At 42.2% G+C, this 24,215-nt stretch overlaps 1 protein-coding gene across 1 annotated transcript in view; it reads left to right on the forward strand.

The window, feature by feature from the left end:
* Nucleotides 1–22,894, forward strand: part of NT5C1B (5'-nucleotidase, cytosolic IB) — a 34,908-nt gene extending 12,014 nt beyond the window's left edge. Inside the window, exons 3-6 of the mRNA XM_088468153.1 lie at nucleotides 9,402–9,531; nucleotides 14,482–14,604; nucleotides 18,406–18,590; nucleotides 20,042–22,894. Of these exons, the coding sequence (XP_088324279.1) occupies nucleotides 9,402–9,531; nucleotides 14,482–14,604; nucleotides 18,406–18,590; nucleotides 20,042–20,506 (903 nt within the window). The 3' untranslated portion in view covers nucleotides 20,507–22,894. The remainder of the gene's footprint in view (nucleotides 1–9,401; nucleotides 9,532–14,481; nucleotides 14,605–18,405; nucleotides 18,591–20,041) is intronic.
* The last annotated feature ends 1,321 nt before the right edge of the window (nucleotides 22,895–24,215 follow it).

Below are 24,215 nucleotides of genomic sequence, written 5' to 3' on the forward strand. Positions count from 1 at the left end.
TGTCTTGGTACATTGCATAATGTTACATTGTACAATAATCTCCCCATTATGTCTCACTATTCCTGTGAACCCTGCATTATACAGTGTTACCTAGCTGTACATGCTGTCTTGGTACATTGCATAATGTTACATTGTACAATAATCTCCCCATTATGTCTCACTAGCCCTGTACATCCTACATTATACAGTGTTACCTAGCTGTACATGCTGTCTTGGTAGATTGCATAATGTTACATTGTACAATAATCTCCCTATTATGTCTCACTAGCCCTGTACATCCTGCATTATACAGTGTTACCTAGCTGTACATGCTGTCTTGGTACATTGCATAATGTTACATTGTACAATAATCTCCCCATTATGTCTCACTAGCCCTGTACATCCTGCATTATACAGTGTTACCTAGCTGTACATGCTGTCTTGGTACATTGCATAATGTTACATTGTACAATAATCTCCCCATTATGTCTCACTAGTCCTGTACATCCTACATTATACAGTGTTACCTAGCTGTGCATGCTGTCTTGGTACATTGCATAATGTTACATTGTACAATAATCTCCCCATTATGTCTCACTAGCCCTGTACATCCTACATTCCCCTTCAGCCTCACAGCTGATGATGTGTCACATTCCTGTACCACTGATAACATAAGCACCAGGAATGTCTCTATCTCATTATTCCTGCACACTTTGCATTTCTCCTCACCTGCAGAAAATACATGTCCAAACTTCTGCTCTGTTTTGGTGAGGTGGCAGATTTTCCCTTCCGTAAGGATGTATGTTACCTAGGGGCGTTAATAATTCATAATTTCACCCCACGCGTGCACTGAGAACGCAGCAGTACGCGGAGAACCTGCATGTGTAAGCCAGCCCTGACACAATCTGACATTCATCCCCTCTCCACCATCCCTGTACCCCCAACATTCCCTCTGGGCTGATCACAGCGTCGCACATGACAGGACTAACCCAAGCTGTCATGAGGTGTTACTGTCTACGCTGACAGGAGCATGTGATGGATCTGTAGCCTCTGAGACACTAAAGAAAAGAAGATTAATATTCCGCACGTCTATCATAACTTTAACCCTTCCTCTGCCCAGTAAAAAATAAAAGGAGTAGGGTATGGTTGAATGTTTGGGTAACAATCATGGTGACCTTTCTCACCAGGACCTGCTCAAACCTAATAAATTAGGATTTATTTGTTTCATTATAGGTTTGATATATTAAAAGCTATATTTGGCCATTTAGATATTTATGTTGAGATGTATTAATTATTGGAGTTTTAATGTGATCATTAACTATGTAATGTGCATACACTGTCACGGGCTACACAGGAAGTAGTGGCCCTAATCAGGGAGGGATCCGTCAGATCCCTCTCTGGGCCACTAAGAAGCTATTAGCTAATGATGGCGCCACTTACCGGGACTTCATGCAAGCGGCCATATCTCTGAACCATTGAAACCTATGGGGAGTGCTGTGCCGCGGAACAGTGGCAGATATTTTCGATATTTGCTCCAGACTCTTTTCGTGTATATGGGGAGACTACAGTATATACAAGGTGGTAGGGCCTCAGAAAATCCCTGTCCTCACTAACAAATCACTCATCTCCTGATATACTCTGTGCTTCTGGGTACCCTGCTTCTTCCACTATATAACTCTCAGGGCCATGTTCAATTTGAGGCGAAAAGTCAGAGGTCGGACTTTTCGCCCTCATCGCTGTTTTTTTCAGGGATAAAGTATCGGGCGCGTGCCCCCTTATCCCCATATTCAATTAGGATCCGGCGAAAACAGGGCCCGGCGGAAAGGTAAGTATCGAAAAGTCCTGTCAGTTTTTGGGGAAATCATGCTGTCATCCCCCAAAAGATGTCCTGACATGGGTGATCACTATGGGTACCCCCGATTTGGCTTGCTGAAGGTAGTCGGGGATTTAAATAGCTGCGGCAGGTGCATAAATGCGGTTTTACAAGAAGTGGTGTAGAATAGCACTTAGGGTTTTTTTGTGGGAAAAATAACTAGTCCCATCAAATTTGGGGTACATGAAAATGGGTGTAAGCATATTTTGAAGTCCCTAAAGTCATTTTTAAAAATTCTTAAAAAATCCCCTAAATCCCAATTCTGCACTTTTTTGCCATGTTTTTACAAAGACTTTTCGCACCTGCGATACATTATCGCCGATAACGGACTTTTCGTCTCTAATTGAACATGGCCCTCAGTCTGTGGCTTTCTGCTGCCTCCACTCCCCTTCTCACATCATGTCACTGCCCCTGTCACATGTAGCCCTGTCCTAGCTAACACATCACTCCCCTCTTATATACTCTGTGCTGCTGAGGACACTAATCCTTCCAGTATATAACTTTCAGTCTGTGGCTTCCTGCTGCCTCCATTCCCCTTCTCACATCACGTCACTGCCCCTGTCACATGCTGCCCAGTCCTCACTAACACATCACCTAATATACTCTGTGCTTCTGGGGATCCTGCTCCTTCCATTATATACAGATGCGTTCTCATACACTGGGCTTCTTTACGCCATACGACGCGAGAAACGCCCGGCGTGACTGAGATGCTCTGAGAGGACTAGCGCACCATCATTTTCTTTACATTTTGCGTCTTAGTCACTATGAATACGCAGCGAAAAGCCACTCACAGTGTACTAGAGATCGTGCCCACCATCGTCCCTTGCACCAGCCAGGCAGGTGCAACATCTCCTCCTGAGCTCTGGCTAAACATGGTCTCTGTGGCTGCCGCTCTGCGTCTGAGAACACAGCCGCGTCCACTGACAGACCTGTGACACTCCCATAACACACCCCTGATATTGCCTTTTTCTTGTGCACACTTCAGGCCGCCTCCATGGAAGGCCCGTGATCTTGCGCCATCAGTACTAAAGGCAGCAATCCCATACACAACAGCCGGTTTCTGCGTACACTCAGGGGGCCGTTTCCAGGACTTTCCGCACATGCTCAGTATCAAATAATCACTCCACTGCACAAACATCGCCATTACGTCCAGCTCTGAATCAGTCCAACACAGATGCACAGATGTTGTATTTACAGCGATGAAGAAGCCTGCACGGCCATTTTGCTCTGGCCCTGGCACACCGAGAGGGGTTATTTGGCGCGACTGCAGCCACAGTGAAAAAAGAACGCATCTGTAACTCTCAGGGGCATATTTACTAAAGTGACAGTTTTTAGAAGTGGAGATGTTGCCCATAGCAACCCATCAGATTCTAGCTATTATCTTCTAGAAGGTGCTAGTTAAATGTTAAGTAGAATCTGATTGGTTGCTATGGGCAACAACTCAATTTCTAAAAACTCTCACTTTAGTAAATATACCCACTCCTCAGTCTGTGACATTGCCACTTCCAATCATGCGCCTGCCCCTGTCACATGCAGCCCAGTCCTCACTAACATAATGACACAAACTTACACTTCATCATTTCAAGAAGATCCTGAAATACTATTGGCCAAAGTGAACATTCTAATGGTCTGATTGGCTACAGGTTGTTTATTCTCACCCAGATTAAAACTGAGAAATCACAGATGTGCAGAACTTTTTTTTTTTCATTTCGTGTTTTAAAGATGATGGTAATTTTAATGGAGTGTGCAGTAATGATACAACGACTGCAACATCTAGTGTATGTGTAGGCAAAGTATTACATTATAAAACATTACTTGCTATAGTAATTACATTATTTGCTATAGTGACATCCTAGAGGTAGTGCCTACTCTTCACTCTTAGCCGATGCCTCTACAGACTAGGGGGTATATTTACTAAAGTGCGCGTTTATAGAAGTGGAGATGTTGCCCATAGCAACCAATCAGATTTTACTTATCATTTATCTAGCACCTTTTAGAAGATAATAGCTAGAATCAACATCTCCACTTCTATAAACCCACACTTAAGTAAATATACCCCTAGGAGGGGCATTTCAGTCCTCGGCAATGTGCACGGATTGTTGCTGGAACCATATCTTTGCACATTTCTCCTTGCACCCATGGTGGTGCACATGAAAATGAGCAAAGTTTGCCTCACATATTAAATGTTACTTTGTGCAGCCCAACATTATTCGGAATTGAATTTCCCCCACAAAACTTAAAGAGGTGGACTGAACAAAAGTCACAAAACTAAAAGATACGAGTGCTAGTGTATTAAAATAATGTGGTAGTATGAAAGTAATGTTTCATATATTAAACTACTGTATCTGTGTGGCAAACTGTGCACATAAAACATATATATTTAAAACATATAAGGCAAAAAATACATATGTAAAACTGTGTTTTATATATATTACATAAGCGGTGTTCCGCTAAAGAGAATGTTTATAGCTCTCCTTTGGGACAATTTTAGAGTCTTTGCGGTCCGTAGCAGCAGCGGGTAAATGCCGCGATGAAGCCTGTTGTTGGAGGTATTCGTTTCCCCTATCTTAGCTCTTGGCATCCGAGACGGTTCGGCAGGTCTTCTCCGTCCTTTGCTGCTGCCATTTATTGTGAGCATCAGAACCAGCTGAAGGTTACCGGCAGGGTGGTGACGTCACTAGCTCTTCGGACCGCAGCTCTCTTCTGTTTGGCAGTGTTCAGCTTTTTCCAACGCATTTTGTACCCTACTGGGTACATTTTCAAGGATGTGGTTCATTTGCGGAAGGCTTAGAACCTTATCAGCCCAGCCGTGACAACATCTCTCTCCACTGCACTCCTAGATAGAATATAGGGCCTCATTTATCAATGAGTTTTAACACTTACAACGAGTGATAAAACTAATTGTGTATGATAAATGGTGCTCCAGCCAATCAGCTCCCAACTGTCATTTTTCAAACAGGTGACAGTTGGGAGCTGATTGGCTGGAGCACCATTTATCATACGCAATGAGTTTTATCACTCGTAAGTGATAAAACTCATTGATAAATTAGCCCCTTAATCTTTTAGTTTTGTGATATTGGATACAGGTACTGAGCTGCTTCGTACAATAAACCGCAGAATATTTACTTATTCCACAAGTATTTCTCCAATTTTGTACTTTTAAATAGGCGACTCACCGGCTCTCTGGGGGAGGGAATTAAATTAAATGTGATGTTGAATAACACCGGTAATGAATGCCCAGAGCTATTCAATTGTCTGCATCATTCCCGGCACTTAAGTCGGGAGGTACAGGCACCTAATGACGGTTTATTCGCGGTAAACGGCAGACGTTATCCAGTTCCGCGCACACAATGCTGGAGCAATTATTTTGGACTTGGATGCAGACCTGCATATGCAGCTCTGCATGTCAGGAGAGCACCCAAGGCTACGGCAGATCGCACCTGCCACACGGGTAAGATGGCTACCGATGTGCTTCGATGTTACTGATATTTACGCAGGTATGCGTCGTCGAATGCAGGTAAAAAGACAGCAGTGGGCATCTTTATTCTCGGGTGATCTTTGCTAACATTAGCATATTTTCGCAGCTGCGTTCCGTATGAAATTGCAGCTGCGATCGCATTAGCGTCCTTTTCTGAAACAGGCCCTTATGGAGTATACACACGGTCAGATTTGTCAGATGAACGATTTGAACAATTTTACCAAAGATTTGAACGATTTGAACAATTTTACGAAAGATTTGAACGATTTGAATGATTTTACCAAAGATTTGAACGATTTGAACAATTTTACCAAAGATTTGAACGATTTGAATGATTTTACCAAAGATTTGAACGATTTGAACAATTTTACCAAAGATTTGAACGATTTGAATGATTTTTGACTGCATTAAAATGAATGGAAAAGTCTGACTGCAAACACATCAGATGTCAGATATCGTTACCTGACCATCTGACAGATATGTCAGATTTTCCTTCAGATATGAACGATTGAACAATTCTTGAAATCGTTATCGTTCAGATCTGAAGAAAAATCTGACCGTGTGTATGCTCCATTAGATTGTAAGCTCCACTGGGACATAAACTGATGTGATTGGTTACATATCCCCTGTAAAGCACAGTAGAATATGCAGGATACTGTACATATCGGCTAATAAATGATGAATACTGGAAGTGTGTTTTCTTTTGCGACTGAGTTTGTGGTTATTTGATAGACAGCCTTTTTGTCATTTTTGTAATATGGCAATATTTTTTTACCACAAACCATAGAATCTCTCTTTATTCATGTTTCACTGTAAAATTGCTTTTAAGCTTTAGTAAGTAATTTACTGATAGACTGCTTCATCCAGGGCTTAGAGAGGATAGAGCAAAGATTAATATAGATGGATTTCATGGGGATTCCCATCCAGTGTGTGTCAGGATCTGTTGAATAAACCGGGTCCAGCAGTGTGGATTATTCCGTACGATAGGTTTTCTCTAGTTACCTAATTGTCAGGGTCTGTTTGTAATCCTGACAGACATTTAGCTGTTATATCATTTATGTGCGTCAGAGCCGTAACTAGACTCTTTGGTACCCTGTGCCAGAAAGAGCATTGGCGCCCCCCTCAATTTTCAAAGGGACATAATGCACCCAAAAAAGGGCCATGGCTTCATGGGGAAGGGCCAGGGAAGAGATAGGAGAGGCCAGGAGATGCTGGGGATGAAATAAGAGGAAACTACAAGCAAAAATGATAATAAACAGAAATTTGACAGGCCCAAACAGCGCCCCCTGCCCTGCGGTGCCCTGTGCAATGGCACCAGCCACACTACCCTAGCTACGGCCCTGATGTACGTACATATGTATGTATTTTTATTTATTTAACATCTTTATAGACTGTTATATGTTTAGCAGTGTAAGTAGATGTTTCACATGCAAATGTCACAATGTACAATTAGGCTACTTCTGGTAAATTGGATTATACAGTATCACAGAGAAATATAAGAGATTTTACAGGAGTTTATTAATATGACGGAAGATTTGCCAGCAATAAAATATTTGATGTGCCCTCAGAAATTCAAAACATTGCTGCTCGGAGGACTTAGGGCCTGATTTATGAACTATCGCAACTGCAACAGCGCACGCAGTTGGCTAATTGTTGCCTACTGCACATGCGTATGTATCGCAGTGTATCACAGTGTGTGTGCGCGAAGGACACACTGCGATTACGCAGAACACGGGAAGCCATCGCAGAGTGAGCGACAGACAGTGAGCGCTTGGGGGTGGTCAGAGAAACGCAGCCATGTCTAACTGTTTGAACGCCGTTGCGTTAGCGTGCATAAATTAGCCAGTGCGATGGCATACGCAGCTTGAGTACTCACTTCGTGCAACGAGCTTAGCAATGTCTGAGTAAGGTCAGGGCTGCTGTGAGGAGCCGATGGTACTCGATGTTACCGATGTTTATGAAGGTTTGCAAGGTGTTGCGGATCTGAGATAGCGGCAGTGGGCGTCTCTATGCCGGCAGGACGACGGCATTGCGATTGCAGACATTACCATATTTTCGCAGCAGACCTGCGTGCGATTATGGAGCTGCGATCGCAATACCCATCCTTAATGAATCAGGCCCTTATTTTTTAATTGATGTCATGCAATTACTTTACTGTAATCCTGTTTAAATACTTCTGATTTAAATAGGATTTTTCTGAGAGATTTTGTGAGAGTCCCAGTTGTTTTAACCGCGATATCTGATTTGGTAGCGGGAAAAGGTCCTAATTTGTAGAAACCTTTGTACAAATATTTCAGTTGTAGATCACACCTTGCGGCAAGCCCTGACATGCGATCTTAGATTAGATAACGTATACTGCCTTCCCTATATTCTTGTAATGTTAAATGGTATTGCATCCTGCATCATGCTTTGGAATTCTATTAAAAGCTATGATCAAAACGTATTTGTAATGTCTGCAGCGTGTATTGCCAGCATTAGAAAGCAACATCTCCAAGATTAGTTCACTTGAATGAGACACTACAGATTTTCCCTTCTATACTGCATTATAAACCTGCAGAAATGGCAAAAGCTTGTCAGGCTGTAGTACGGAAATGTGAGAACATTTTGTAGCATTTACTCATGTATGAAAAATATTGGACATTTATTATTTATTACCAGTTATTTATATAGCGCACACATATTCCACAGTGCTTTACAGAGCATATCTTACCATTCACATCTGTCCCTGCCCCAGTGGAGCTTACAATCTATATTCCCTACCACATGCTCACAAACATACACACTATGATCAATTTTGAGGGAAGCTAATTAACCTATCAGTATTTTGTGTGTGGGAGGAAACCGGAGTACCCAGAGAACACCCACGCAAGCACAGCACGCCCCCTTTGGTGCGAGACCCGGAGCGATGGAAAGCCCGTCGCTCCTCGGGTCTCGCGCATGCGCACGACGGAGCTCACTCAACATCGACAGCACACCCCCTTTGGTACGAGACCCGGAGCTACGGATTGCCCGTCGCTATCCGGGTCTTGCGCATGCGCACTGGGCCACCATCAACCCGCTTGTGAGCACATAGCGCTCACGAGCGGGTCTGAATCAGGCCCAGAGTAAGAACAGGAACTATTCTGCAGTTGTCAGAATCCATTCTTACATATGTAGCATTGCATGCAGAATTAGAGAAGTTGCACTCTGCAGTTGTCCACACATATATAGTAAGAATAAATTCTGAGCATTGCATACAGAATTAGCGAAGTTGCACTCTGCATTTGTCCACACATATGGAGTAAGAACAGATACTGAGCATTGCATTCAGTGTACAGAAGCGAAGTTGTACTCTGCAGTTGTCCACAAATGTATAGTAAGAATGGATTCTGTGCATTGCTTACAGAATTAGAGTAGTTGTACTCTGCGGTTTTCCAGGTACAGTATATACTGTAGCCTAAGTACATATTCTGAGCATTGCATACAGAATTAGAGAAGTTGTACTCTGCAGTTGTCCACAAATGTATAGTAAGAATGGATTCTGTGCATTGCTTACAGAATTAGAGTAGTTGTACTCTGCGGTTTTCCAGGTAAAGTATATACTGTAGCCTAAGTACATATTCTGAGCATTGCATACAGAATTAGAGTAGTTGTACTCTGCGGTTTTCCAGGTACAGTATATACTGTAGCCTAAGTACATATTCTGAGCATTGCATACAGAATTAGAGAAGTTGTACTCTGCAGTTGTCCACAAATGTATAGTAAGAATGGATTCTGTGCATTGCTTACAGAATTAGAGTAGTTGTACTCTGCGGTTTTCCAGGTACAGTATATACTGTAGCCTAAGTACATATTCTGAGCATTGCATACAGAATTAGAGTAGTTGTACTCTGCGGTTTTCCAGGTACAGTATATACTGTAGCCTAAGTACATATTCTGAGCATTGCATACAGAATTAGAGAAGTTGTACTCTGCAGTTGGCCACACATATAGAGTAAGAACAGATGTTTATCATTGCATCCAGCTAACAGAACAACGTTTTCCTTATGTATACTCTTATTTACCATATATGTTTGTCTCTCACTTATACAGGCGGTGGAAGAGGTTAACAAGCAGCTGCGGTTACTTTACCCAGACAGTGAACAACTGTTTGACATCGTGCTGATGACCAACAACCACGCCCAGGTCGGCGTACGGCTGATAAACAGCATTAATCACTATAGTAAGTAAAATAAATAACTTACTCAGATGAGCTACAGAGAGGAAGGGAAGCCTTTGCTCTGTCTGCTAGGCAGCCCCCCTAGTAATGTGGATGTGTTTATTTGCACGTGTCAGGGTATGGATGAATATGCACATTTCCCAGCTCTCCGCAGATGCTCGATTCCAGAGCAGTAGACTTAACTCATCATGTTAGAACCACTGCTCAGCAGCCTGGCTCTGTGTTACACCGCCCGCCGCCACCTCCGCTCGCGAGCCCCCATTTTAAACCTCTCATGATACAGTTGTCTTAACAGAAGGATTAGGAGCAGATCTCTCTGCCTGTGAGTAATGATGACATCTCGCCTCTGCTGCTGGGATGTGTGAGAAGTTAAAAGAGAGAAACGCGACAGGCGGCGGAGGAAGGTCAGCAGATAATGCTTAGGATGGAGTTAATCAGGAAATGTGGCTGCCCTGGGGTGGTCTTGATGAAGACTTCCATTACGACACCCATGTCAAGAACTGAAGAATAACAAACCCAAGTGTTTCTATTTCAAGTTAGACAGAAAGTAAACTGGGCCCCTTCTGCTTGATGAGGACAATAGGGGTCCTGATGTTTCACATCAATTGTTCAAAGTGCAGCATATTTCCTTATACCCGATTCCTCATCTTTCTGGAGCACAAATAACTATTTCTCAGAAGCTTCCCTGAATCCGTTCTCAATGCTAAAAACATCCTGTTATATATTATTAAGAATGATCTACAGTATGGAAGTCATGTCCGAGCTCTAACAGTAGAAACACCTGTGAACGCCTTATAGTGCTACTAAGCTAGGATTATTTGTGATTTATTATAGAGACAGGAATTGCAGTCACATTATTCCAAATCCAGATACAAGGAAAGGATCGTCGTGTGTGACGGTGTACATATCTAGTACAAAATTCCTCAATATAACCATATATCACCAGCATTATAGAGGATAATCGCTTCTCAGTGGGGCAATTCACTTAGCAGTGACATAACAATGGGTGTTAAGGAGAACGCAAGACGCAATATCTATCGTGCCAAGCTCTAGTCTACTTCAAATTAATTATTTAGGAAACCTTGTGCTCTTTTGTGCTTTTATCTCCTATTCCTCTATTGATCTGCTCTCCTTTATACCATGTAGAGGTAAATGTTGTGTCATATATGTGTCACATAGATGTTTCCACTTTTAAAGTGCAAATTTGATATCTGAAAACCTGGTAGGGACAGCGGCCACAATATAGATTTTCTTCCTTCTTCTGAGTGATCCATAGTCACTTTGGGTCTGATTTAGAGGTGCATGCAATGTTTGCGCAGTTAGCCAATGTTGTATGTACTGCGCTAGCATCGGAGTCGCACTATGCATGTACAGACAGCATTCGTAGTGAGTCTTTGGACGCAGAGTGATTAACAGTCGGGTATATTTACTAAAGTGCGGGTTAGAAGTGAAGTTGTTGCCCATAGCAGCCAATCAGATTCTACCTATCATTTATATAGCACCTTCTAGAAGATAATAGCTAGAATCTGATTGGTCGCTAAGGCCAACAACTCCTCTTTTAAAAACCCGCACTCTAGTAAATATACCCCTCAGTGTGCAGTTTTGGTAGGTAACGGGGGGCGGCTAGTCCATACCTTCCAACATGACCCTCTCCAGGAGGAACACAATGCTCTGGTCCTGGACTTCCCTGGTAATTTATGATTGGTGGAGGCTCCAGAGGTGAGGCTACAGTACAGTCCAAAATTCAAATAGGGGAGTCACACCAACTGCCAGTGAGTCCCAGCCAGTGATGTTTGGCAGTGTGTGAAATGACAGTTGGTGTGACTCCCCTGTTTGAATTTGAACTGTGCTGCAGCCCCGCCTCTTACCAGGGAAGTCCAGGACTAGAGTATTGTGTCCCTCCTGGAGGGGGTCATGTTGGGAGGTATGCTAGTCAAATGCAGACGTGTGGCAACCATTTTGTGGGAGTGTCTCAACCAGCAACTGCATTTTCCAACGGACATTCTGAGCAGCCACATGGCTTGCTCACAAGTTCAATGTGCGACAGCTGGTGCATCTTTGTATGCAATTACATATTACAGAGGCTGTGGCATTAGCATAACACCTCAGTACTGCTGGGTACAAAGTCAGTAGGAAAGACATGGCCAGCAGAGTTAGAATATATCTACCTTTAGATTGTAAGCTCTCACGAGCAGGGACCTCTTCCCTCATGTGCTTCTCCTTACACTTTCTTCTACTCCTTACTCCTCATAAGGGCACCTAACACGTCTCTGCCAACTCCCTGCTGCTCATTGTGAGTGTTTTAATCACTATTGCAGCAATGTATATAATTATTTATTTATTTATTTATTAACAGTTTCTTCTATAGCGCAGCAAATTCCGTTGCGCTTTACAATTTGAAATGTCCTTCACTGTACTGTAAGTTACTTGTTTTTTTTTTTTGTTCACTTATTAGTTTTATGTACTATGTAAGGCGCTGCGGAACACTTGTGGCGCCATATAAATAAAGGATAATAATAAAGCATTATTATTCCTATTCAAGCTTATTAAATACCCACAATGTGTGTATCACTGTATAACATGATGAAGAGAAAAATAGTTCTTTGATTTCTAACCAGTATGTCAGGGACCATTAGGCAAGTCTGAAGTGGGAGGTGGGGTGTGTGGGGGGGGGGGGCTACGCCAATAAACCACCAACAGCAAGAAGTAATGATGTAAGACTTACACAACCGGTGAGGAAAGATACTGGTGTTATTTATTGTACTTAAGTTTGAGCATAATTAGCTTTTGTGTATTGAGATATTTTAACTTTGAAACTGTAGTGTGTCAAGAAAAAGTAACTAGAATTCCGGTCTGTTGCACCACTGTCAGTATATGTCCTAGTTCATGCAAAAAGTGGACACCAACATTGTTTTTTAAGTTTGCAAAGTTGGTTATATACATAACACAGGCAGAAGTATCTGGACAACTACTCAAAAAAATCTCATTCCAAAATTATGGATACTACGGGCTCAATACAATTAGGTGCAAAGGGAGCGAGTTGCCATTGCAACGGTGTACAATTTCCCCTCCACGCAGCCTGATTTCACCCCAAACTCGCACATTTTATCACACTGCCTTATGGGGCTGCGGACAAAAGTCTGCGAGTCCGGCGGTACCGTAAGTGTGACATACACCCGCAAAGTAATATTTTCAAAAAATATTCCATATAGACAGTACTTTTATCTCCCGTGAATCACACAGATATTAATTTGGAGGGAGTGTACCAAGATATCGAGCATCTGTCTATATGGAATGTTTTAGGAAAATATGATTTTTCTTATTTGTCGTGGTATTTTTTTTTTTTAAATATGTATTTATATTTTTTTCTTCATATTTTTCTCTGTCTAAACGAAATCTATCTAGACATATATATAGGATCTACACATATCTGAGATTTGTATATTTTTAGAAAAATTATTAAAATGATATTTTATCAGATCATTTCACAGAATAATAACATATATTTTTTCAAAGTGTGCCCCCCCTTTTTTCTGCACTTTGCAGATAACAATAGTCATCTTTGAACTTTCTCCAGCAGGGATTCTAAGTAAAGCCCTGCGCAACTGGGATAGGGGGAGAAGGTGCTATTGTCACTAAGAACGGTGGTAGTACAGTATAAAAGTATAAAAGAAAAAGAAATCAGTTTGGCCAGGGTTTCCTGGTCATTGAGATGAGAATGGTGGGAGCCATAGCATTTAGGAGTGATAATGATGTAGGTTTTTTTTTTAATTCAATATTTATTTATTTATTTTTTCAATTGAGTAATTTTTTATTAGTTTTGTAGAAATACAATAACAAATAATCAAATAAATAAAGATATAAAATAATAATAATAATATACATAAATACATAATCAAATAACAGTATCTGGAATATAAAACCTAGAGCTACAAACACCAGATCCATTTCTTATATTTAAAAAAAATAATAAAAAAATTATACAATATTAATCAACATACCAAAACTATAAACATCAAAAACTTAATATATAATAAAAAAATAAAATAAAGATACCACAATATACAAATATTAGAATGGTGACAAAAGTTTCACCTGAAAAATTGGTAAAATCAACTAGTTCCTAATAAATTCTCCTATCAACTTATCACACAACATATTACCTTCAACAAAATAATCTACCACAATATTCCAGTAATACTATACCAGTCAATCATTAGGCAGTGCATGGGCATAACTGGATTTAAGCCAATTGCTCCAGATACACTCATACTTCTTCTCAGCCTTGCGACAAATAAACACATGTTTTTCATGTTGAACAGTGGTATGGACCATTGACAACCAAGCATTATAATCTGGTCCTGTAGGAGCCATCCACGACCGGGCCACACATATCTTAGCTAGTGTACACATATTAACAATGTATTGCTTAAGATATCTTTCCAATGCCTCATCGTCCACAGAGGCTAAACAACACATCAATGGCGTGGCTAAAGTGGAAGAAATTCCTGTATTGGATAAAACTCTCAGAACCTTATTCCAAAAAGCGCTAACCACCAGACAATCCCATAAAAGATGCCTGAAAGTACCGCTACTTATTTTACATTTAGGGCATATGTCAGATGCTCTCCCCCCAAACCTCAGCAAACGAACAGGAGTTAAATAGGTACGGTGTAGAATAAACAGTTGAATCTGTTGAAATCTTACAGAAGTCGTGGCGATACGAGGAGCTTCTAGAGCATTATCCCAGTCCGTATCACTTATGGGGCCAATATCTCTCTCCCACTTTGATCTAAGATGCGGTAAACTATCCTTATGGTAAGAAGACAATATATAGGAGTAGGAAAGAGCCTTCCGGCGACCTAAAGATAAAAGGAATGACTTCAAGGAGGATATTTGATTTTTTAATTCAATATTTATACATTTTCAACAAAATGATCTTTCATGTTTTAGATCTGAACATCGAACGATTCTGCATGACGGGAGGTAAAAGTCCCATCGGTTACCTGAAAGCTTACGTCACTAACCTGTATCTATCGTCAGACTCAGAGAAGGTACAAGAGGCCATTGAGGAAGGTAATGTCCGCTCACTTTGCTCTGCTTGTTAACTTTACTTTCTAAGCAGGAAAATAAATTGCCGGTGTGTGGAAAGAGCAATATCTGTAATTGAATGTTTGTATTTTTTCCCTCACCGTCATCGTGGCAGTCTGTGATAGACTCATGTTCTATACATGTCTATATTTCAGCTTCTTGTCTGGTCTGCTTTCTAGGCAGCGTGCTTACCTTCTCCACCTGAATTTACAACACCCCTATTCATTCAGTCCTCACGTATGTTACCTGTGCCTCGTATTTCATCTCTGCATCTCATTTTTCCCTGGTTATTTCCAAACCTTGCTTTCTTCTGAAATAATGGAGATAGACACCCTTCTGTGTGAGATGGGGGGTTTAATGCCATTTGTCCACAGCCTACCACCTTCTATAGCTTTGTCCACAGTCTAAATGTTTCTAGCCACAAACAATAAACCAGTAAGACAAAAATATATTAATAAAACTAAATGACACATTGGGGCTTCATAAATAAAATTTTCAAAACGTGATGTGTTATCCATTGTATCTAATCAGATATTAGCACTACTGTGCACATCCCTACACCGGTCACCCAAATCCTCCAGATTCCAATTCAGACTACTCACTCCCACCTACAAAGCTTTCAGTAACATCACCCCTTCATGCAAACCTCATTACCCACTGGTTGTACCTCTCTGCGCCTTGCCTGGTGTGTGATAACCGCCTCTGTCTCCCACCTGCAATGCTACTCACTTATAGAATGCCCTGTAATATCCCCCCCCAACCATCAGACCTTTACACATATCCTACCTTGTTATTAGGTCCCACCATTATCATGTATTTGCATGGCACCGCAAAACCTGCCAGCGCTACTCGCTATACTCACCTACATTGTTCACACTGACACAACCTCGCTACCGTCTCTGCTGTGCACACACTTACACCTGCCCTTTCCCCAATAGATTTGTAGAGGGAAGAACGCAACAGAAGAAAATGTATGTGATATTATGCAAGTACAGTACGCATGGATAACCTAAGATTGACATTACTCAGGTTGTTCGTAAACTACTTAAATGTGATATTCCCCCCCTAAATGATAGTTATCCAGGTATTTACCTTACAGCCCCATGTCCTCTGCTTGTTTGCCTAATAGCTCTGGTAGGTGCTGGCTGGGAAGCCTGCAGCATGTGTGTAAGCCGACTAACTTGGAGGCTGTCCAGCAACTGTCAATCATACATTGACGTTGTGCAATAAGTTTTACATGTGTATATTATTTTGTACATAGTATTTTTTTTTTTTAATCTGTCCTCTGGCATGACTTCACTCTTGAAGTAGCAACATATTCCACAGACAGAATGTTTCAGTGTGAAACCGGAGCGCTGTTTGGCTTCTGTTGTGTAAACTTTGTCTGTGAGGGCTACACAGGAGTTCTGTTCACTCTGTCCCCCAGCCCCAACACAGTGAGTTGTACTCTGTGAGAGGGCAGTGTCTGCAAAGACGTCCCAGTGACCAGTGGTGGCCGGTCACAGGAAGTGCTGCAGTTGTGTTCCCCTAGGTTGTTCCATTTGATCAGCATACATCATAGGTACAGTACAGTATGCTATTCTGCCATAACACAAGGGCCATATGTGTACTCGGCAAGATATCTTGTTAAGAAGCTCTTGTATCTAGTCCATATTTTGTAACAGAGGCTTGGTGTGGAGACACACCCAGGTTTTATGGCAGTATAGATACAGAGGGGTGTGTCTGTATGACAGCATCACGTCCACTCAGCACCTGCTAGGCCACGGGTCACTCCAACAGCTGCAGACACAGCCAGGTCCTTGGGATCTAGAGACCTCAGATGTCCAAGTTTATGTAGGAGAGGGCAGTTGCCCCCATATTATTGAAGGGGGAGGGGAGAGTCACCCCATATTATAAGATGGAAGAGTCGCCCCATATTAGAAGAGGGGAGAGTCCTTACTGACAATCCCCAGCAGGCAGTAAGGGGAGGTAGTTGCAGGAGGCAGCGCTCGTTACCATTTAGAGAATGGAAGATGGGAAGAGACAGAAGAAAGACGGAGCGGTAGACAGAAAGGAGAAGGAAGGGGCAAGATGAAAGAGAGAGATGGGAGGAAGAGGGGATCAGAGACATGGAGAAGGGGGAGGGATAGATAGAGGGGGAGGCATAGAGAGAGATAGGGAGGATGGGGAAAATATAGAGATGTGGTATGAGAGCGGCAGAGAGAGAGAGACTGGGGAAGAGGGGGAGGGACATGGGGAGATGGGGAAAGAGAGAGTGAAGAAAGAAAACCTGCAATGTCGGGCACAATAGCTAGCGACCTGACAAATGATGGGTCCAAAATACTGGTATGTTGCATCGTCTGGGCATTTAGGAAAAAATATGTTCTTTTCTCAAGTATGTAGGCTACTGAGCCTAGATGATTAAAAAAAAAAGTAAGTAGAGCAATTTCCTAAATTTCCCCTGCTTTTCTGTAAGTTAATTCTGAGTGTTGTGAGCTATAGCCAATCAGTCCATCCGATTGTTCATAGAAGTGCAGAGTATTTCAGGAGATGAATGTGCTGAAAACATGTCAGTAAAATGTCTTTAATGAGGGCTGCATGTGACAGGGGCAGTGACATGATGTGAGGAGGGGACTAGAGACAATGGGAAGCCACAGACTGAGAGTTATATACTGGAAGGGGATCGGGTATGATATCCGACAGTTGGATTGTCGGCTGTCAATAGACTGACAACGACATCCCGAGGCCTTCAATCCCGGCGGGAAAGGTTAGTAGTGTTCCCCTGCCCTATTCACTCCCTAACTTTGATGTGAGGAGGGGAATAAAGACAACAGGAAGCCACAGACTGAGAGTTATGTACACTAGTGGAAGGATTAGTGTCCTCAGCAGCACAGAGTATATCAGGAGATGAGTGATGTGTTAGTGAGGACAGGGCTGCATGTGACAGGGGCAGTGACATGATGTGAGGAGGAGAATGGAGGCAGCAGGAAGCCACATGCTCAGAGTTATATACTAGAAGGAACAGGGGGCCTGATTCAGAGCCGGACGCTATTTGCGCTCGCTCGTTCAGAAAAAGGGGACGGCTATTTAAATTGAACGCTCACTCTTTGCGGTCTGTTGACGCCTCTATGTCTGAGCGAGCGAACGAAACATGCGCTCGCTATTTTGTAAAGACGCCCCCTGGCCGCTCGCATCTTACGTCATCTCCGCTATTTATTTGATTAATCGAGTACATCGAAAGGCGTTTGAACTGCTCGCAGTGCTTGTGGTTGGATTTTCCTACCGCAATCATGCGAACAGTTCAGGCTAAGAAACAACCAAGTGACGTGGTCGATGACGCTGCTTTGTTAATTATGCACACCCTTAAAACACCCGTTTTGACCGTTTGGCACGCCTGCGTTCGGATCTCCACTCCTCGTTTTCAAGCACCTTCCCCTGTTACCACCCACAAACACCTCATCCTGTCACTCAAATTAGCAGGCACTCGCTATTTAGCGAGCGCTCGATTTCCGACCGCAATGACTGGTTGGCGCATGCGCATTACGACCCATACGCATGCGCAGTTGTGCGAACATCGCTCGAAGTGAACGAGCGGCTCTGAATCAGGCCCAGGGTTCCCATCCTCACAGAATAGATATGTGAAGCTCCAGTAAAGCCAGTGCTGGAGGAGTAGGTGTGAAAGACATTTGAATATGATTCTTTTTTGCTTCCTCAGTACGTTCATTTGAAGCCATTCTCTTCTTGCTGATTGCTGAGGACTGGCAGCAGCTGTTGTACTAAACTACTCTTCACTTTTGCTCATTTCAGGTATTGCAGCTGCCACTATGTTTATAGGGAAGAAAGATGTTATTCTGCCGGAAAAGGAGCTCAGAGTGGCGTTTGACGGGGATGCGGTTCTGTTCTCTGACGAGTCTGAGATCATTGTGAAGCAGGGAGGGTTGGATTCCTTTTTTGAGCATGAGAAGTTGTTTGAGGACAAGCCACTGGCACAGGTACGGGAGAGATATAATTATTCAGCTTGTTTGCCAGCAGGTGATTGTCACTATACATCTCATTACAGTCCCAATGTTCATGTGACAGTCCTGTATTTATAACATAAATAAGCAAATCTTCATTTGGGCCTGTCTCTCCCTACTTTCTCCCCCTCTCTCTGTGTAAATGCATGAATGCATATGAGTATGTGTGTGTGTGTGTATATATATATATATATATATATATATATATATATATATATATATAGTGTTCACTCTTGGTCCGGCGGCAGGCAGGGCGTCTGACCTAGAGTGCCCAAAAAGGGGGCGTGGCCAATGAAAAGGGGCATGTCTTTATGAAGCGTCCTCTTTTCGTCACTTTTGGGGGCGGGCTCGACACTTACGGAAATGCCGGACAGCCCCCAAGCTCTTCGGTCACTGTGAATGGATGCTGGGCACATGCGCCTGGCGTCCATTCACCGGCGGTGACCACTACTCTACCATTTTCCCCACCCGCGGGACACTGAGGTGCAGGCTGTTTCAGCGGGGTGCCGTGCTGGAGTACAGGGTGCTTTCTGCCATTCAGAAATAGGGCAGGGCGCGGTGCCCCGCTGAAACAGCCTAGTGGGAACGCTATATATATATATTATATATATATATATATATAATGTACCTACATACATACATTGTATTTATTTATCACTGGTCGCTTATCATTTTCTAGATAGTAATGAGTAATGAGTAATTGTGGGGATTGACAGTCCCAGCATACAAATAATATAAATGTTATAAAAATAGCTATTATGTGGACAATTTCTAATTGTGTATTATTATTTTTCTTTGTAAATCTTTCTTTTTGTACTTTTTTTTTTTTGCATTTTTTTATTTTAAGTATAAAGTCCATTTAATGATAAAGGTGTGTTGTACTTTGTAGATGTGATAAAACAGAAGTAGTTAATCCTGGCTTTGTTGTGACAACAGCTTGCTTCTATTTACTGTAGCACATCATGTAGCTAGTAGTATTACAGGAAGTCCTTGGTATTAGTTAGGAGTCTATGTACTAAGTCGTGGAGAGAGATAAAGTGGATGGAGATAAAGTACCAACCAATCAACTCCTAACTGTCACTTTACAGGTTGTGTTTGAAAAATGACAGCTTGGAGCTGATTGGTTGGTACTACAATCCACTTTATCTCTCTCCGAGGCTTTGTACATAGACCCCTTACTCTTCAGTTTAAAAACTGGACCAGAATGTTGTGTGAATTTTAAAATGTAACAGTTGGCAATGCCAAGTTTGTGCCCAATGCCAAGTGGAATGATATAATATAAGCACTAAGCTATGAAACTGGCCATATTAGCAAACAGTAACATTTTGAAATGTGAGTATTTCTTCTAATGAAATTGAGGTTTTGTCTACTTAATTAAAGTAAATTGAAGAATATCAGGAATAACATATATTTGATATATATTATAGGGGCCGTTGAAATGCTTTCTAGAAGCACTGGGGAAGCTCCAGAGGAAATTTCATGCCAAAGACCACCGTCTCAATTGCCCCATAAGGACCTACCTTGTGACCGCCAGGAGTGCTGCCAGTTCTGGGGCCCGAGCCTTGAAGACCCTGCGCGCCTGGGGTCTGGAGGTTGACGAAGCACTGTTCCTTGCAGGGGCCCCAAAGGGACCAATTTTGGACAAGATACGACCTCATCTTTTCTTCGATGACCAGATGTTTCACATAGAAGGTGCCCAAGAACTGGGAACAGTTGCAGCGCATGTGCCATACGGTATTGGCCAGAAGTATAATAAATCAGCCTTAAAGGAGGAAACTAAAAAGGAGGAAATCAAAAAGGAGGAAACTAAAAAGGAGGAAGGCAAAAAGGAAGAAAATAAGAAGGATGAAAGCAAAAAGGTGGAAAGCAAAAAGGAACCAGAAAAGAAATAAGACTATTGAATTATTCTTTTTAACTAGATTTGTATATACGCGATCTGGTATATACTGATATTAAGGATGAAAGCAGGTTATCAAGCTCAATCCCGCAAACCACCTACTGGGTTATGTAAAAATATCTACTGATTATCTATACAGTACTGGTGTGTACATGGAATGCTCTTATATTGTAATTATTGAGTACAAAAGTGCAGGCAGCCATTTTGTGGCTCATGTATCATTCATGTCATTGCTCCTGGTGAATGAGGTACACAAAATGGCAGCCTTCACTGTAAGATATTACTCAGGTGGTAGCAGCTGTAATTATAACTTGTGCCTTAACTTTTTCTTGTACTTTCCGTGCCTTTAATTAATGGGCTTGGCGTAGTATTTCATCTAAGAACTGGGATTGTGATGTATTTTATGGGGCTGCAGGGTATCGCTTGCAAATAAGAAAAACATAAGAGAGAGAGCTCCACCTTCAGAGGATTCATTTATCAAAGCTGATTTGTTTATTGGTGTTGTCTACATATACAGCGACAATCTGTACTGTGTTGGTGCACTTTACTCTATTGCGGAAACCTCAGCTTATCTGTTGTTGTAGAAAAACGCAACAAAAATACACCTGCCTGACCAACAACATATTCTGAAGGTACATTACATGAAATCGGCTTTTTCTTTCGATAAAGTGCATCACAAATTGTTTGCAGAATGAGCGGAGGGTTAGTTGTGACAATTCTAATCCATTCAGTGCACCAACAAAGTGTTTCTTAGGGCAATAAATGGAAAACACAGGTAAATGAAACTTACTAAACATCCATTACACACTAGCCTTTAAACATGAATGGTAATGTGTTGCCAATTCAGGGATTATTGCACAAGTGTCCTTATGTAACCTTACAGTCCTCGCCCCAAGAACCCAGCAATGTGTTCGCTGTCCAATTTAATCACATACAGAGTGTGGATTGTAAAAATTGGATAAGACCTTTTTACTAGTAACTCAGGTAGAGCGGCCAGATCATTTTTGGCGTCACCATTGCTTTCGTGAATGTTAGGATGGTGACCGCACAACGGCCAATAGCTGCCGTTTTACTTTACACAGCACTTATCAGCATACCCGAATGCAATCCTGTTCCGATAAGGTCATTATCAGGTACCATGGCTGTTTTTCGGACAACACTCATGAAGCCACTTGCCTGATATTGCATGAGATATCGCAATGTGTGGCCGGCATAAATCATCGGGGGTCATATACTAACATGCTGAAAGCATCATAACCCAAGAAGCCAGAAAGGTGCTTTTCCCTTACTCTGTGGTTCTCAAACCTTTTCATGTTGTGGCCTCTACCAACACTTATCTCATCTTACTGTGAATAAATGACTGTGTATTCATGAAAAAAGCAAGATACCGGGACAGGAAAGCCATTCTATTTTCATTATTTACTAAAATAGATTTGACATATTATGTATTATGAGAAAAGCTGCTCTAACTTGTGCTGGATGTATAGTTTATTATGGGTTACTACTGATTTGCAGTATGTTAGTAAATCACCCCTTTATGTTATTACAAAACAAAAAAGTTAAGTCAACTTCTAACTAGAAGTGTTGGCTTAGTGTCATTTTAATGATCATTTCTAGGGGGAGATGTATCAAACCTTCATGAGAGATAAAATGGAGCCAATCAGCTCCTAGCTATCATTTATCTAGCACAGTCTATAAAAGGACAGTTAGAAGCCGTTTGGTTGCTATGGGTAACTTTCTCTAAGGTATAACACATCTCAATCCATTATCACAGCACTACTATTAATGGGATAATTTAGCTCTTATTTTTTTATTGTTTGTTTTAGTTTACAATTCGGCATGTTTTTACTGGAGTGTGTTTTGGGTGATTTTATGTTGCCTTTTATTGTTTTATGCTATTTTGCAATGAAAAATAAGTATATACTATGCAATACCTGTATATTTGTATTACTATGAGTGCTTTATGGAAGTACAGGGAATATAGTATTTTCTACCATATTATTTCACTTGTGTGCTTTGCATGTTCTTATTATTGATACGTTGAGATAACGCAGTATCGCGCAATTGTCTCTGACCTCCATACAATGGGTATGTGAGTGCGGCATGCCTTGGTGAATGGAGCCTGGTATGTGAGTAGAACCACCTCTCGCCATTACCTTGCCCAATCTGCAGCCTGGTTTACAATATTAGCAAATGATACTATCAGTCACGGTAACCTCACATTGGTTTTCTTTGCATTGCTTAGAAAGGGTCGGCAGCAAGGGACAATATTTACACAACGAAATGCCAGTCGGTCAATTTATAATGTGTTATCTTTTATCCTTATTCTCATTTGTTTTTTACACCTGAAAATATAGAAAATAAAAACTTTTTCTACACACTATTATATTTTGTAATGTTTTATGTTAATTAAAATAAAAGTGTTTGATGTTTATTTTGTCATCATCTATGTTTCTGATAGTTGTGTCTCTAGCATATGCAATCGGGAAGCCGGCGGACGTAAGCCCGACAGCCAGCTTCCCGGCTGCTTTATCCCGGCGCGGGTTAAATGACATTTTGTCATTTTACCGACGCCGGGAGCCCGGAGCCCGGCATCCTGATCGAAGTGATGCCGGGCGCCGCTGCGGACAGCCGCAGGGGGGGAGGGTTAGGTTTAGGGCTCCCGGGGGGGACTTAGGGTTAGGCATCCCCCCGGGAGGTTAGGATTAGGCTAGGGGGGAGGTAGGGTTAGGGTTTGGCACTCCCGGGGGGGACTTAGGGTTAGGCATCCCCCCGGGAGGTTAGGATTAGGCTAGGGGGGAGGTAGGGTTAGGGTTTGGCACCCCCGGGGGGGACTTAGGGTTAGGCATCCCCCTGGGAGGTTAGGATTAGGCTAGGGGGGAGGTAGGGTTAGGGTTTGGCACCCCCGGGGGGGACTTAGGGTTAGGCATCCCCCTGGGAGGTTAGGATTAGGCTAGGGGAAGGGGGGTTAGGGTTAGGCACCCCCAGGGGGAGGTTAGGGTTAGGCATCCCCTGGGGGACAGGTGTAGGCGGCGGGTAAGGGGGGGTTATGTTTAGGCACTTAGAGGGGGGATTAGGGTTAGGCACTAGGGGAAGGTTAGGGTTAGGCACTCCTAAGGAGGGTTAGGGGGGTTATGTTAGGTTAGTTGATACTTACCTGGGGACGATCTGGATATTCAGCCGTGTCGGCCTGCCGCTGTCGGGATTTGTATTCCGTCTCAAGCTGTGGTTTTCTTGGCAACAATGACAAAATGATGCCAAACATTATATATACGTACATGTATACAGTCTTATCTGCAATAAATATTGAATTGTATGTAATAACATACTGGGACTGATGTGACAATTATAACCAGGAAAACAAAAAGATAAGCTCTCAGGGTGAATATATATTGTATAAAGAATAGAGATAGTTGCATTCGGGAAAGTTGGATATACATTTAAGAAATAAAATATATTTGGGATGAATTACATTTAAAACCGAGATAGAGTTTGTACTTGTCATGCACAGGAACAGAACAAGCCAAGTAGTACGGCTATTAGTCATCAGTAAGAGGCTGGAATATTGCTGTGAAGCACAATTTCGTGGAGGGAAAGTGGCCTACGTGTAGTTACACAATGACAGATCTGGCAAACACTTGGACTACAGTGCATATGAAACATTTGGTAACTGTTTTTCACATAGAAGTATTTGCGTGCTTAGG

The sequence above is a fragment of the Taudactylus pleione genome, unplaced genomic scaffold (assembly GCF_031769625.1).
Source record: "Taudactylus pleione unplaced genomic scaffold, aTauple2 ptg000081l, whole genome shotgun sequence".
NCBI classification, from domain to species: domain Eukaryota; kingdom Metazoa; phylum Chordata; class Amphibia; order Anura; family Myobatrachidae; genus Taudactylus; species Taudactylus pleione.